This window comes from Kryptolebias marmoratus, linkage group LG11, assembly GCF_001649575.2.
Source record: "Kryptolebias marmoratus isolate JLee-2015 linkage group LG11, ASM164957v2, whole genome shotgun sequence".
Classification (NCBI taxonomy): domain Eukaryota; kingdom Metazoa; phylum Chordata; class Actinopteri; order Cyprinodontiformes; family Rivulidae; genus Kryptolebias; species Kryptolebias marmoratus.
Window position 1 is genome coordinate 19,680,895 of NC_051440.1, and position 15,466 is coordinate 19,696,360.

A 15,466-nucleotide genomic window follows, 5' to 3' on the forward strand; every position below is an offset into this window, starting at 1 on the left:
CATTTTAGGGCATACCTCCAAGAGACTTTTTTTTCGTCATTTGGGCAGTTCTACCTACGTGCCAAGGTTCCACTCTTCTACGACTTTCGGTTCGTCCTATCTCACGTTAGGGGGCGCTGTGGAGCAGTTTGGCCACGCCCACTTTTGATTTCAATGGAATCGTGCAATTTCTCACGGGGGACAATTTTCGGTGAAGTATGGTGAATTTTTGAATATGTTAAGGCCGCCAAATTTGCGATTTTCGTCGGAACTGAATAAAAATAAGAATAAGAATTCCACGAAATATAATAGGCCTTCGCAGCGCTGTCGCTGCTCGTGCCTAATTAAAAACAGTTTTGCAATAATTCCTAATCATTAAAAAAATTGCTTAGCCAAAGTCAAATTCAGGGACAGTTTTCAATACAACAGGTAAACATGCTGACAGTGGCTCTGAAAGTTTTTCTTTTAAATGGCTAATTTCTTAGTTTAATGAAGTTGTAAAAATTAGGCTATACTTTCACAATAAATAAATATGTTTCATTATCATCCATCCATCAATCCATCCATTTTCTTTACCCACCCATAACATTATTATTACAAAACTTGATATTTGCTCACCAACATTTCCTGCCAATGGCAAAGCAACAAAGCAAACCAGGAATAGCCTGTTTTTTGTTTCCTCTCATCTTATTTCACATTTTACGTGGCCTATCACCCAACAGTTCCACCATCTTGTCATATTGTGGCGTTTTTAAATATAATGATTCAGTTGTATGTATTTTTATACCAAATTTTGATCTTGTTTTTTTAAGTTTTACCAGTTTTTTTTTTCTTTTTCTTTGTCCAAAAGACATTCCTATAAGAAACTATTGACCAGCACCTTTTTTCTCAGTTTCAGAGTGTCAGTGCTGGTTGACATATGGACTTGTGTTTTTTTTTGTGTGTGAGAAACTGCCACTGCAGGTCACAAACCCCTTTGCTCCACAGCAATGACTTTAATGAGAGCTCGCCCACGGCAAGTCAAAAGAACAAAGCAATTTGTTTGTGTGTATCTAGTCCTGCATGTGCAGTACTTTGCCAATAAAGGAATCAGTGTTGGGAGAAAGAAGCTGATATTTGAATGTGAACATTTCTCCTAGTGCTTTGGGGCTGGGATCCTGCAGTTGCAAGCACTGAGCTGGTAATTCTTGCCCCTGTGATCAAAGCCTTGGCTCTCTTCAAGCTCCCCTACCAACCTCTCTTGTTTCTTGTTATTTTCTGTTCCCTCCCTTTTCCTCATTGCTCCAATCATAGTCAAGCGCAACCAGGCGTGAGTTATAACCCCATGGCGGTGTTGCTTATTATCCCTGAGTCTTGCAAACCTTACTAGTCCCGCCTGGTAACCCTTCACTGTTCTGAGTCTTACCCCTTCAAACCCAATTTCCTCCTCACATGGTCAGTCAGCAGGCTCTAACTTCACCCAGACGGAACCGGCTAATTTGAGGTCCTGCCTTTTCACAAAACTTCACGCAGCCCCGGAGCTGCTATAACGCTTCATGTTCTTCCCTGCGTTTAAGTCTCCTGAAACTCGCACACAATTCACTCATCACTGTTTAACAGTGTCTCTTAGTGACAGTCATAACTTTCAGTTAAGTTTAGACATTTTATGTTTCTTTTGCTTTCAACCAAGTTTTATTTAAAAGAAAAGCTATGAGTGAATTAATACTTTCATCTCTATTTTATTTAACTTTTTTTTTAGCTATCCGCTTCTGCCTGCTGTTTGCTCCATTCTAATTCACACTTCAATAGCTCAAATTCATCATTTTCTTGCAAGCCCTTCGCATATCTGTCTTTTTTCCCCTGTTTCAGACACATACAGCACAATGGAATATTCTCAAGGTTACACTCAATGTTACCCCTTTAAAAATCCAAATCGGGGTCTTTTTTTTATCTAAAACTGTAATATAGCCTGGAGCACGTTGATGAAAAATGCAGAGCAGTGCTCTGTCGTGGCAGGGAAGCAAGGAATGAGTGGCCCATTTTGGCCCATAAAAAAACACCTGAGACAGTTGGTGGTACCCTAAATGAATGTAGCCTGCGGGTGTGAGCAGTAGGCTGAGCCAAAATGATTGCTATAAAACAGGCCAGGCCTGCTGGGAGTGCTGGTGCCTCTTTTTATCTTGGCCTAACTCCATTACATGACCTTCTGGGCCTGATGTTCTCCATCTGCCTGGTTTCCTCCACCCTCTTTTCATATTTCTGTGATATTACCTTTTCTTTCATTCTTTTGTGTTTCACTAGGTTTTACAGCCAGTCAAGTGTGCCCAAGGTTAAGTGCAGAGTGAAAAAGAACCAAATAGGGTAAGTTCAAATTGTTTGAATTTAATGTAAACATTGTCTTTGGCCATGTTGGTTTGGCCTTTATTGGCCTAACCTTTTTGAGCTAAATGAGAAGGTAGATTTCTTTCTAAAGAGTAGGTTTGTATTAGTTCCAATTACAGTCAATTCATTCCTGTTATAAAACAATAAATTAACATACAATAATTTATGAAATGCTAATTTTTAAAAAAGCTATCTATCTATGGAAACATCCAGATTGTTTTGAATCATCACTTCATTGCAATCCTCCATCCTAGATTTGGTGACAGTGGAAAGGAACGACTCCCTTTGAACGGTTAAAAACCTCCAGCAGAACCATGCTCAGGCTGGGTGGCCATCTTCCTCGACCGGCTGGGGTTAGAGAGGACAGAAAAGAGACATAGACAAACAAAGTGGCTACTGGTCCAGGTGTAGTTTCTGTGCGAAGAAAAACAGGTTAATGGCAGCAATAATTAAGTACAAACATGGACAGCAGAGAGGAAATGTGGTCAGTTTGTCCTCCAGCAGTCTAAGCCTTTGGCAGCATAACGAAAGAATAGCTCAGGGAACCCAAGCTAACCCTAACTATAGGATTTATTTGTCTAAAAGGAAAGTCTTAAGCCTCATCTTAGAAGCAGACAGGGTGTCAGCCTCAAGATCAGAAAGTGGAAGTTGGTTCCACCAGAGAGGAACCTGAGAACTGAAAGCTCTGCCTCCCATTTTACTTTTCGAAACTCTAGGAACCACAAGTGAACCTGAAGTCTGAGAGCAAAGTGCTCCGTTAGGAAAATATGGAACAATAGGAATTTTGAAATAAGATGGAGCTTGGTGTTTGATCGCCTTGTATGTTAGAAGTAAAATTTAAAAATATATTCTGAATTTTACAGGGAGCCAATGGAGAGAATCTAAAATTAGTGAAATATGATTTCTCCTTCAATACCACCATGTTTTGTTTTTTTCCAGGCTGATATATCTCCTTTAATATTTAATAAACTTTGGTTTATTTATTTTGTACACATGTCGGTGGTCTCCATGGAAGGAATCTTAAAGCTGTAGAGATCATTGACTCAACTGATAGAACATATTTGCTATTTTGGTCAAATTTGTTCAAAGAATTGGGTAGCAATCAGGCTGTTCCATCTACTTCAGTTTCACAGATGATTCACTTGACTTTGGAAATCCTGTGACTTGTTGTGTGGCATCATCAGTAAATCACATGAAGTATCCTGTAAACAGTATTAAAGAATTATTTTTTATCAAGAACTAAAAACAGGAATAGGGTGACCTTTGTTGCAGTACACTTTATATTTATTTGTTAGTTATTCCCCTGACTTTAAATGTGATGATCAGGTCAGAATATCAGCTTCCTAAAACAACTCTAATGACATTTTCCTCAGCCTCAGCTGTGCTCTACCACTTTCAATTTAAGGCACCACTGTGTCCTAATAGATACTCACAGAGGACACTGAGAGTCTGACAAAATGCCCCCAGTGTATTTTTTTCTCTCTAATCAGCCATCATTTAAACTCAACTGACGATAATTTAATCATTTAAAGTGACACGTAAGGTTGCTCGTGTACAGTCTAGGTTATACTGTAAATATATTTCTTTCTAAAGTGAAGGGCAGAATTAGAGGAACGAAACCTTGATGACTGATCAGAGTTTAGTCTCTACTAATTATAGCTGGCAAAAGTGAGAGAAGACTGGTCACGGCTCTGAGACGTGAACTTGTTTAGGGCTATTATTTAGAATGTTTGCCTGTTGTTTGGATACAAAATGAACCAACTAAATGGTCTTTACAGTTTGTAGAGTAACTCCATTTCCCTCCAGTTTTATGTTTAAAGGTGTGTAATAACAAAATGGTCACGTTTTCTTGTCTATATATCTTAATAGAGGTGTTAATATAAACGTTTACAATAAATCAATTAACAATTATTTCTCACATTAGGATGTAATTACCTTTAATTATACGTTTTCTGCTGTTTTATTGTTAGTTTTATTGAGCATTTGCCATTGAGCAAACAGCCCAGGAATTGTTTATTTAATGGCCACTTGTATTTTTCATAAAACAACAATGTTTTGCTAATAATATATCATGAACTGTATATTATCATTCTTTAATTTTCGCTTTCTCTTCAGGGAGTATGCGACTTTGTCAAGATTAATTAAGAAGGTAAGTATTGATGCATCAGGCAGCTCTCACTCAAACTCTTACTGGCCCTTGCCACTGAAATCCCAAATCAATATGTGTTCCTTATCAAATTCTCTGTCTAAGCCCAACAGAGTGACAATTGCATGCAAGCTCACAAAAAGAAATGCACACACACACACAAGATTCAATTGCTTGCTGCCTATCTGATGTCCCTGCAGGAACAGCAGGCAGGACATCAGTGCTACTGACTAATGTCAAACGATACAGGGTATTGATCACAGATTACTCAATAATGAGTGTTTTCTTCTCTGCAAATATTTCAGAATGTGTGTGTGTGTGCAGCCTTGCTCAAGGTGTGTGTGCTGAATATTCATCATCAACTTACTAAATGGGAAAAGCAGAAAAAATACTGAACTGAATATAGCATCATAGCACCGTGTGTCCTGTCTCCTGTCATGCTGTTTTTAGGCTCATACAGTGACAAAAACAAGCCTCACATTGGTACCCTGGTTATTAGAAATGTACAATGAATGTCAAGCATCTCTCACTGGGGAGTGAACCTGCCTTTGCCAGTCCCTACAGGGGCCTTGGCATTTCACAGCAACCTCGGTAGCTGTCGGGCATGACAAGGACATGTCATCCTGAAACTCAAGAGAGCTGGATTTCTCATCCTCTTCTCAGCTCTTATTCCCATTAGATAAAATGATATGTTGTTAGCAAATCTCCTGGTGACAGGGCACTCAGCTTCTTCTGTTAGCCAAGTTAAAATATATTTACTTTCTTAATCAGCCCATAGCTTGTATTTTATTCTCTGTAATGTGAGAGGATTCCTTAAATAATGAAGAAAAATTGTGGTTAGGGACATTTATCATTTTTTATCATTTTCTATCACAGGGATTTTTTTTATCTTCTGTAAGACATCTTCTTCACCTTCTCCATCATACTCTTTTTCATCCTCCTCCAGGTGCTTTCTTGCCTCTGACCCATTCTTTTTATTGCAGCTCTGAAAGCACTGTTGTATCTCTCCACATCAACACACACACACACACACACACACACACACACTCAGACTCTTTCTTTTTGGGTTGCTCCTGCCACACAATCTCTTACCTCTTGTTTAATCTGAGGCTGAATCTTTCTCTCCATGCTGCCACTCACCCGCAAGCAAACTCATTCCAGGTTGCTTTACTTCCTCCCCCTTTTCCCCAATCAGATCGTCACACTACCTCAGAGTCATTCTCCAAATTTGGCCACTAATTGGGTTTCTTCTGCGATTAACTCAATAACAGCCTTCATATTAGAGTTTAATGTCCCCTAATGAGTCCATTTGTTGGCCAGTGGCAAATTAGGTCTGGGCTGTTTATAGATAGCCTAAACTATTTGATAGGCATTACTGAAACATTTGTGTCAATCAGTAATGTATTTGAGCACTTTTCTGATTTTAGCTTGCAGTCCTCTTATGCAGATCCTCACCAAGAAACAGATTATTCTATTCTGGTCCATGGATCAGACTATATAATTTGTGAGACAGCTCAGTAGTAACATTAATGATAACTCCAGGGGAGCAGAATAAAATCCATTTAACACTGACTGACAAATCTTCTTCCTCCTCAACAAGCATTCGGTTACACTAGTGCTGATTGTATCCGGGATTTGTGTCGAGGAGACTTGTGTCTGCCTTTGTTAACTGCGGTAATCATTGAAATATTCATGTCTGCCAACTGTACACTTTTCAACAGTGGTTATTCGGTGCACTTGCACATCCATCTAGCAGCAACACTCATTATAACAGAAGGAAATACATAAGGCCCTGCAGGCAACAATGGGGGGGAAAGAGGACAACAGGGCCTCGTAGAAGCTATCAAGCTGGGATCTTTGACAAACTTTCCACAGATTCGACTGACATGCCAAGACCCTTCCCTAGGAGTCTAAGCCTGCACGAGGCTTTGGCTTGATAAGGCAGTGTGTGAACGAATATAAAGTGAGCTGGAGGAGTTTGATATTGCGACTCATCCCAATCATATGCCTTCAGGTTAGCATGCTGTCAAAGGACTAGGTTTGTTTGAAATAAAGTTGTGCCTGCACACAGCTGCAATTCTATGATAAAGAGAAAGGTTTGATAGGTGAGGCCTTCTGTCCTTCCATCCCTGCTCCTGACTGAATCCAACTTAATTTGCATGCAAATAAAATGATAATATTTTGGTGTACTTTCTTTCTTACTTTCAGCCTCGTATCTCTGTTTTTGTTGTGCATATATGCAACAGGTTGCACATATTATATACAGCCTTTCATCTGTGCTCCCACACTGCACTGTATGGGTCCTTAAGTAATAAATTCCTCACTGTGTGGCTGTAGGAGCCAAGATTTTATAAGGACGCCAACAATACAACGAAGAGAAAATGTCTTTGAGTGCTTTTTCTCAGCTTTCTTTCATGCTTTGACTTTCTACAAGCAGGTTTCTCTTTTAAGTTTAATCATCTTTTAAGGTACAGGTAAAGTTAGAACAGGAGTATATGCAACATGCCCGTTCTATAATTTTTATTAGTAGTATTCGTGTTCTCTTTAAGGGTGGGAAACTTGATCGACGAGCATCTCTCCAGACTGAAGATAATTTTTTGAGGTAAATCTTTCACTTCACCCCGGCCCTTCCAAATCAAATAGTTTATTTTCCTTTTATGGCTGTTAAAGTTCATTTAGATTGTTGTAAACCCTAAACTGTGCCCTAAAAGCTGACATATTGTGTGACATTTTGTCACACAAGAATACTTATTAAATCTAGAGTAATGTGTGTTACAGTTAAGACACAATTTCTGAACTGTACCCCGAAATATATTGCATCTCATGTTTTCTGGTTGTGCAATGTAAGACTTCAGGCCAAGAATAATAATAAACAAATGTTATAATAATGTCTATTCATAATAGGCATATTTTTTATATAATATAATATATAAACTTTATTTAAATAAAGTTTGTTGATTTAAAGGTATTCATTACAATGTCATGAAGACTGGTCAAAACAGATTTGTTGAGTAAAATATACAGATAAAAAGATAGGTTTGGCTGAAACAGTAACTATAAGTATTTATGGCGCTCCACCATCCTGCATGATCCCCAATATGTATTCTTGACAGTTGTCTTTCTCCTTCTTTCTCTTTTCTTTCATGTTTAGCAGCAGATTCAGATTTGCTCCTATATTTCCACTTTTCTCCGAGATTCTACACTTGACCAATTCTGCCATATTTGTTTGCCAACTTGAGCTACAGCCAGCCTAATGGAGGTCAATCATGTGACTCGAGCTTCCGCTTGGCTTCTGCCCGATTCTGCCAAGTGCTTTGTTTACATTGAGTGTGGACCCGCATTTCAGAATTACATCTCAGTATGCCTGGAAAACTACTGAAGTAAACCTTTTCAACTTGCAAGATTTGATACAGCTCAGGATAACCTCTCTTATGCATAATTTCATACTTTGAGATGAGTACCTTTTAGAAAAAAGCTGTATTTATTTCACCAGTCCAATAAACAAAACTGGAATAAATGAAAGAAAAGGAAATTAATTTTAAACCCTGTGTCCAATTGCCATTTACATTTGCTTTGCATAGTCAGTCAGCTTCACAGCGTTAGGAATGAGTGTCCTAAACTGCACTGGGCTATTGTCTCATCTGTACCCATGTAGGGTACAGATGAGACAAAAATGCAACTTATATTTATGAGTGAAATGTGGAAAATAAACTACTTGGATAAGTGTTCATTGATTAGAACATGAGCAAAGGAAATATAGTAAAACAAATCCTTTTTGTTTTTGTAGTATCATGGCAAAAGTGTCTGGTCTATCCTACTACTACTATTACTACTACTACTACTACTACTTCTACTTAAATACTTTAAATAATACGATCATAGCAGAGCTGAAAAACTAGACCTACTTGCATGGCATATAATGTAGTTAACTAGTTTTTATGTTTTTGTTCTTCAAGATCAGCTCTGCTGTTTGATTCATTCATTCATTGGGGTAGTCCCCTTGCACCCTTACACCCCCTGGCCGCAGTCTGGGGGGGCTCTGACCCGGACCCGGACCCACCGGACCCACCGACCCCTGCTCCCCGCTCTCTGCCTCCGGGCTCCGCCTTCCTCCACCCCGAAGCCCCCTCAGCTCCTTCAGCTCCAGCTCCTCCGCCTTCTCTCCCCCCTCCACGAACCGGACCGTCTACCCCCAGCACGAACCGACTCTGACCCAGCCGAACGCGCTCGCAGTTTTTGCCCGGAAGATCAACAACAACAACAACAACAACAGCAGAAGCAAAGTCCAACTGCAGACTCGCTGCATCGGAGAAGTTTTTTCTTTCTTTTCGCCCCTGGGTTTGGCCCCGCAGCGGGGCAGGACAACAACAGCAGGCCGAGGGGGAGGGAGAGAAAAAAAGGCGACCGTATGATGTGGATCTGGTACCTTCTGCTTGGTTCGGGGTCGGGCTCGAGAACTGCTGGTAAGTTTGTTTATTTATTTATTTGTTTTGTTTTGTTATCGCGACGCGAAGGCGCATCAGTGCGGGCGGGGAAGCGGGGTAAAGTCTTCCAAATCTTTGTTCTGCTTTCGACGAGTTGGCCGAAAACTTCTGAAGAAGAAGTTCCCACGTTTTGGGTTTTCATTGACTGGATGTTTGCGTTTAGTTTGGAAACTGTAGGGGTGTTTGCATCACTTAGCCGCAGTCTGACAGGTTTTGGAGCTGCCCCACTCCACGGTGGAGTGTAAATATTTCCCCTTCAGAGCCTCCATGCTGTCCTGGCTTTACAGGTTTACAGATGAACTTCCTTGGTTCAGGAGCGATATGTTGACGAGTCTGTCGCTCGTTCAGCCCTGAAGGACATCACAGCTTTCCTCCTCCTGGAAGCAGATGTGGGTTTCAGCTCCTATTATTCCACATTTCTGTCCTGGATTAACTGTCCGTATCAAAATTGGGCTGAAATTCATCCATCAACATGTATGATCATCAAAATCACACCTGAAAGTGGATGATTATGGTATCAGACATTAGAAGTTATATATTTTAACTTTACATCATGTTAAAAGTAATATTACAAGCTTGACGAATGCTTTAAGAATTTCACTTGCTCAGCTATCTGTTTTAGACAAATATAAACAATAACAATCAAAGGTCTGCTGTTTCCTGGAAATAGGATTTGAAGTAAACCTGCATCTTATTTAATGCAGTCATTGTCAAGATTTTATGCTGTGCACACCCACATATACAGATGAGGATACATTTGTTGATACACTTCCACAGTAATAATAATAATAAATAAATAAAAACACAACTGGTTCGAGTGGCTGAAAAGCTCCAGATTTGTCTCATCAGTCCCAGAAACCGTGGGGCTTGTCAACATGCATTTTGACAACTTTCACTCTGCCTGTTTTTGTGTTTTTTTTTCTGTCAACAGTGAAGCCCTCCTGGGTCTTCTTCCATGAAGCCTATTATGGTTCAAAAAGTGACGGATGGTGCATCAGAAAGTGATGTAACTTGACCGTGGAGTTCAGCTTGAATGGTTTCATTAGCTCTATTTCTACCATTCGCACTAGCCATCTGATCAACCTGGGGTTGCATTTCCTCTTGCGGCCATGTTCTGGGAGGTTGGCTACTGTACCATGAACTTTATACTTTTTAGCAATATTGGCAGCTGTGGTCAGAGGAACATGAAGCTGCTCAGAGATGATTTTTAGCCTTAATCCTTAACATGAACATCTATAGCTTTCTTTCTCTGTGCCGTGTTCAGTGTGGTGCACACAGTACCATAATACGCAGCAGCATGTTTGTTCCCTTTAAGTGGGCTGAATGGCTGATGGAAAGCTTGAAGGAACCTGTGACACTAAGATAGAACACTTAGTTTGAAACGTTGCTATAATACAAGGATTAATACTCATTTTTAAGTGGACCAACAAACCATACCATCTTAGCAAATCTTTGTTGAACAAACACCAAACCATTTATTTTTACAATTCTTTTTGGTTATCACTTCCTAAAGAAATGCAGATTAACATTAGACAACTGTTATCAACTGAGTTACTTTTCAAGAGAAATTAAGCATTGTTTCAATGAGCTGTAAGGTACCAACAAATTTTGTATAATATATTGCTTTTTCATGTCTTCAGTTCATTGCCTAAATTAAAATATCTATGGCGTGCATGGTGGAAGCGCCTGGTTGCACTTCCAGCGATTGAATGTCAAGTTGAGCTGAAGTCTTTGATGGAAATCAAGGGTTTTGAGAATCTGTATCTTAAATTTTCTGAAAAAAAATTGAAAAAGTAAAAAATGCACAATATCTTGATAACTTTTCAGATACAAACTTTGCTCATAGTTTTCTTTTTTTTGTCAATTTAAGAAAAAACTTGTTAAACTATCTAATCTTACTGTGCTCTCACACAGCCCGTACATGACAGTATTTTTCTAACAAGGTTTAGTTTGTTCTTAGGATGAAGAGCACCTGCCAGTCATCTCGTGTAACACACACTACTGGTTTTCCCCATGGACTACCCAGTTCTGGGAAGTGGTGCGTCTAAAGATATCTCTATTGAAGTGCTGTGATGTTTAGGGAAGTTGCACACAGTCCATTTAAAGTGGTGCTTTAAATGGGCGTGGTTAAACACAGCTTTATTGTGCTTCAGGCATCATCTTTTTCACAGACACCAGAAAGGCAGAAAGAGGTGTACATACTGGAGTTATTGGCCGTTGATGAGTTATAGGATGTCTTTGAATTTGATCATGTTTTGATGACTACAGTCATATTTTAATTTTGGTAAATCCAGATTAAATAAAAAGGGCAGGAAGACACGTTTGCCTCCAGCCAGTGGGTCCCAGCTCGGTGCCCTGTCTGGTCCAAGCAGAACATGAACCATAACTGACATTAAAGCTTACAGGTTTTGATCAGGATCTTAGAGGGTACTCCTCCAGCTGTGTCCCGATTTAACACTGTAAACAACTAACGTTGTCTTGACATTCATAAATCAATTTAGAACAATAGAGAAATTAGGATTATATCATCTCTCAGATTCTTATTGTTTAAACTGTAACTTTTTCATCATGCTGAAGGGATTTATCATTGTCATGACTTATAGGGATTCTTGAAAACAATAAAGAATTGCCAGTGTTTGATGGACTATGCAACACATTTGATTTCTCTCTACATGTCACGTGTAGCATAAAAAGTAATGTTTCTGTGAAAGCAGGTGCAAATTATGATTAGATTATATGTGAAGCTAAGACTTAGTCTTTTTTCACTCTGTTATTCTCAGTTGGAGCAAAGCAACATGAACCTTTTATTAATGTGAGAAACTACCTTCCAGGAAGATTGTTGTTGTTTGTTTGCTCAATATTGCATGTTTTTTTTTTCTGGGTTTAAATAAACATTTTGGTTTTGCTCTTTTATTAGTTCAGAAGCTTATCAGGGTAGGAATGCTGACTATAATGTCCAGGCTGTGCACTGTAGTTTTGAGTGTTCCTTTGCACATTTGAACTTTTTCATTGTCCAGGTCGGTTACTAAATTAACATCAAGGATAGATGTTAACAGCCAGCATTTTGATCATATAAGATTATTTTAAATGTTTGCCTTATAATAACCAGTGTGTTTTAAACATAATCTGGCTCTACTGTCAAAATCTTGATATTTTACAAATCCTTAATAAAAAAACCTGTAGATTCAATAGTAAATCTTGATGTTCATCACTGAAATTTATACACAAATTAAACATTTCAAAGTCACTACTAAAAATAGTCATGACATGATAACTTCAAGTATTACTTACAGAAATATATTCTCCAAGGTTCAGCAAAGAAAGGTTGAAAAATTTGTGAAAACGCACACCTATCTCCCAGCATGTTCAACTACGGCAACTGTATTAGGACAAAAGGCAATTCAGAATTGTGTTTGTTATGTCCTGCATCTAAAATTAGATGATAACCCCCATCCCTACTATGTACACATATGCATTATTAAAATAAATTACAGTTTTCCAACAACTGCTTTTAATGTAGAAATTTGGATGAAACCATAGCGGTTTAAATGTTGCTGTTATGCGAGATAGAAAGCAACTGAAACACTCAAGTTGTTCAGCCAACATAAATGTCCAATATTACCACTGAAAAGAGAGTAATTGATCAAATGATTATCTAATTTACTTTGTTACTTTTTATTTACAGGGTCCTAAAAAAAGTCAACGTTACGAGCTGATAAGCATAATGTACGTTGTATTTCTTGGTCTTTGTCACAAGGCTGTTTGCACAGGGCAGGTGATAGAATACTTTCATACATAACCATCCAGAGACGATTCAGGTCATTTCTCTCATTCAACAGAATGAAAGAATCACATTGTGTTCTGTTTATTGTGCTTTGTATTCCTGCATTCTGGCTTCACTGAACCAAGCCAGTTGGACCAATCTGCGTTTTTGTGTTTGTGCTTATGTTGGAGTGTTGATGGAGCAGAAAAAAGGAGACAAAGAGAAGTGTTTTTGCACTGGCCAGCATAGTTTGATAGATTTCCAGCCTAAGATGCATGCCTCTGAGAAGGCCTGGGATTAAAGTGGACCGCAGTGGCTTTAGTTCCCAAAGTTAAACAAAACCTCATGACTGGAGTCACATTTCAGACTTTTATAGCAGGGCAGCTTTAGCTTCTGTACAAGTGTTGTGATTTATCAGTCTCACATTATTACTCATTCTGTATCTTTAATGACTTTCAACAAAAAAGCACGGGCACATTTTAGGCTCTTTGACCACTCGGTTTAAATGATATTGTAGGTGCTCTGACTGGTTTCTGTTAGCATCCATGATCAATAAGTCATAGTGCTAAATATTTCATGAACTCTGGTGTGTATGAATTGAAGGAGACATAGAAAAACAGGAAAGGGTAAAAAAACAGTGGAAAAAGTTTGGAGCCAGCTCATTATATACTGATTTTGCATTGATCTTTACTAATTTACCATGCAGCAACGTGTTAATCCCCCCTGGTGGTTGCCTGATATTGATCCATCTTGTCTTTTGGTGCCAAGATCAAAGCTTGGACAAATCTGCTTATCTGCTGAAGAAGGTTGATTCAAGAACAGCAGAGTCATTAAAGTTTGACTTTTTTGTCTATGAAAGAATATATAACAAATTGGGTTTTTAACAAACAGTTTTTTTATCCAGACAAAAATAAAAGCATTACAGTGTTGTGCAAAGGAGCAAGAATGCTAATTTAAACCTATATATATATATGTGATAATGCCTTCGGCTCATCACTGTGAATATGACATTTGAAAAAAATAATCAAATATTTGCCAGTATTTTCGAAATGCCCATCCCTGGTCTGTTTATCTGAAATGATTACTAAAGTGATTACTTCCCTTTGCAGAGGCAAGTAATCACATCAGTGATTACTGAGCCTGCCTCTTTCATTGCAGGACTATTTAGCAAGAAATACAACATGAAAACCTCAGTCACTGCTGAGCTACACGACTGCTGCAAAGAGGCAAGCCCACCCGTCACCAGCTGTGGGATGCACACAACAAAATTAGTTTCTGCAACTGAAAAGCCTTTGGTTTGATAAATCAGTCCTAACAAGTGCACGAGATGGTGCTTACAAGATTATTCTTTCTGTATCATATAAATGTTTATGAACTGTGAGAATGGGTATTCTTTGAGACATGAGTAGATTGTGATTATAAAATACCACAGTGAATCAACAAACAAATACTTGGCTGTTGATGCTTTTTATATATGGAGGAAAAATATTGTTTTTTACATTGTGCTTTAAATGCTAGATTCACATACTTTACATCAAAAAACTATAACGACAGAAAATTTGCAGCATTTGCCGGTTTATGTTGTTTGAGTTTTGTTTTGAGTTCTTTAACATATTTACTATAATGATGCTCACTTGTTATGAATCTAAATCTTCAACAAGGAGTTAGTATAGTTTTTAAATCTTAAATGGTATTTTGCTTAGTTTTGCCCTTTCCAGTCAGCTTCCAACTCCAGTCTTCATCTAAGGTGCCTCTGAGAGGAGACTGACCTGCTGTATGTGTCCCCTGCATTGCTTCGCCTGCTGTCAGACAGGGAATGGAAGCTGGAATGCTGACAGCTGGCTCTCCTGCTGTCCCCTGTGATTAGCAGTCATTTGCTGTTCCATGTTAGCTGGTGTGGACACTGGCAGGCTATTTTAGACTGAAATTTCAGCATTCCTCTGTCAAGCCAAACAAACACTACCTTAAAGGTCAACACAAGCCCAGAGAGGACAATCGAAAAGATCAGGGCTGGACTGACACTATATGTGGTGGAAGCACACTAATATTTGTTTGAATCTTTACTTGACATTTTCTTATTGAGATAGCAAGATTATTATCACCTTGAAAATAGAGTCAGTGTTTTAACTCAACCTAAAAAAAACCCCACCTAAACATGACTTTGTCATTAGGCGATGAGGTAAGTAAATTTCAACCTTTAGCCACAAGGTCGATAAGCCATAAAAAGTACATATATAAGTTTTTGTTAAATTGCATTTTGTTTTTTGATATTTTTACAGTACAGTTGTATTTTTTTTTCAACGTATCCTGTGTTGAAAGATTATATACATTCTCTGCCAAATTCCTCTGGTGCTAATTATGCAGAAGTATGTTTTTTGTTTGAATAATACTTTAGTCTCATGCATAGCTGTTTTGTAATTGTGATACACTTCAGACAATTAACACCTATTATTAACCCAAATTTATCCTCTGGCTTTGGACACTGTAATCAAACACATTTCAAAACCTGTTTTTGAAGAACTCTTTACTTCTGTTGATGCATTCGTGACCAGGATTAGAATAATCTACAAGATCATGTGCTCGTAGTCGAACTCTTTCCTCTAGCCTTGTAAGCTTGGACTGTTCTTGGGTCAGGGGGAGACTCTAACCCAAAGACTAACAATCAAGCAATGCTGACTCATGAAACAAGCCCTCTGCTGAAGCAAGCCTCACAATCATAATTGAGGTGCTGTA

At 38.6% G+C, this 15,466-nt stretch overlaps 2 protein-coding genes across 4 annotated transcripts in view; both read left to right on the plus strand.

The window, feature by feature from the left end:
- The first annotated feature begins 8 nt into the window (after positions 1-8).
- Positions 9-8,732, plus strand: LOC119617444 (protein ALTERED PHOSPHATE STARVATION RESPONSE 1-like). Its single transcript, XM_037978155.1, has 4 exons — positions 9-2,319; positions 4,456-4,489; positions 7,036-7,088; positions 8,443-8,732. Exons 1-4 carry the CDS (start codon positions 2,084-2,086, stop codon positions 8,696-8,698), a joined length of 579 nt encoding a protein of 192 aa, XP_037834083.1. The 5' UTR covers positions 9-2,083; the 3' UTR covers positions 8,699-8,732.
- ldlrad3 (low density lipoprotein receptor class A domain containing 3) overlaps positions 8,539-15,466 on the plus strand; it is a 74,972-nt gene continuing 68,044 nt past the window's right edge. Inside the window, exon 1 of one of the 3 annotated variants that reach the window (XM_017423036.2) lies at positions 8,539-8,949. In XM_017423036.2, the coding sequence (XP_017278525.1) occupies positions 8,895-8,949 (55 nt within the window). In that variant the 5' untranslated portion in view covers positions 8,539-8,894. The remainder of the gene's footprint in view (positions 8,950-15,466) is intronic. The other 2 variants (XM_017423034.2, XM_017423033.2) reach the window with 2 other exon arrangements.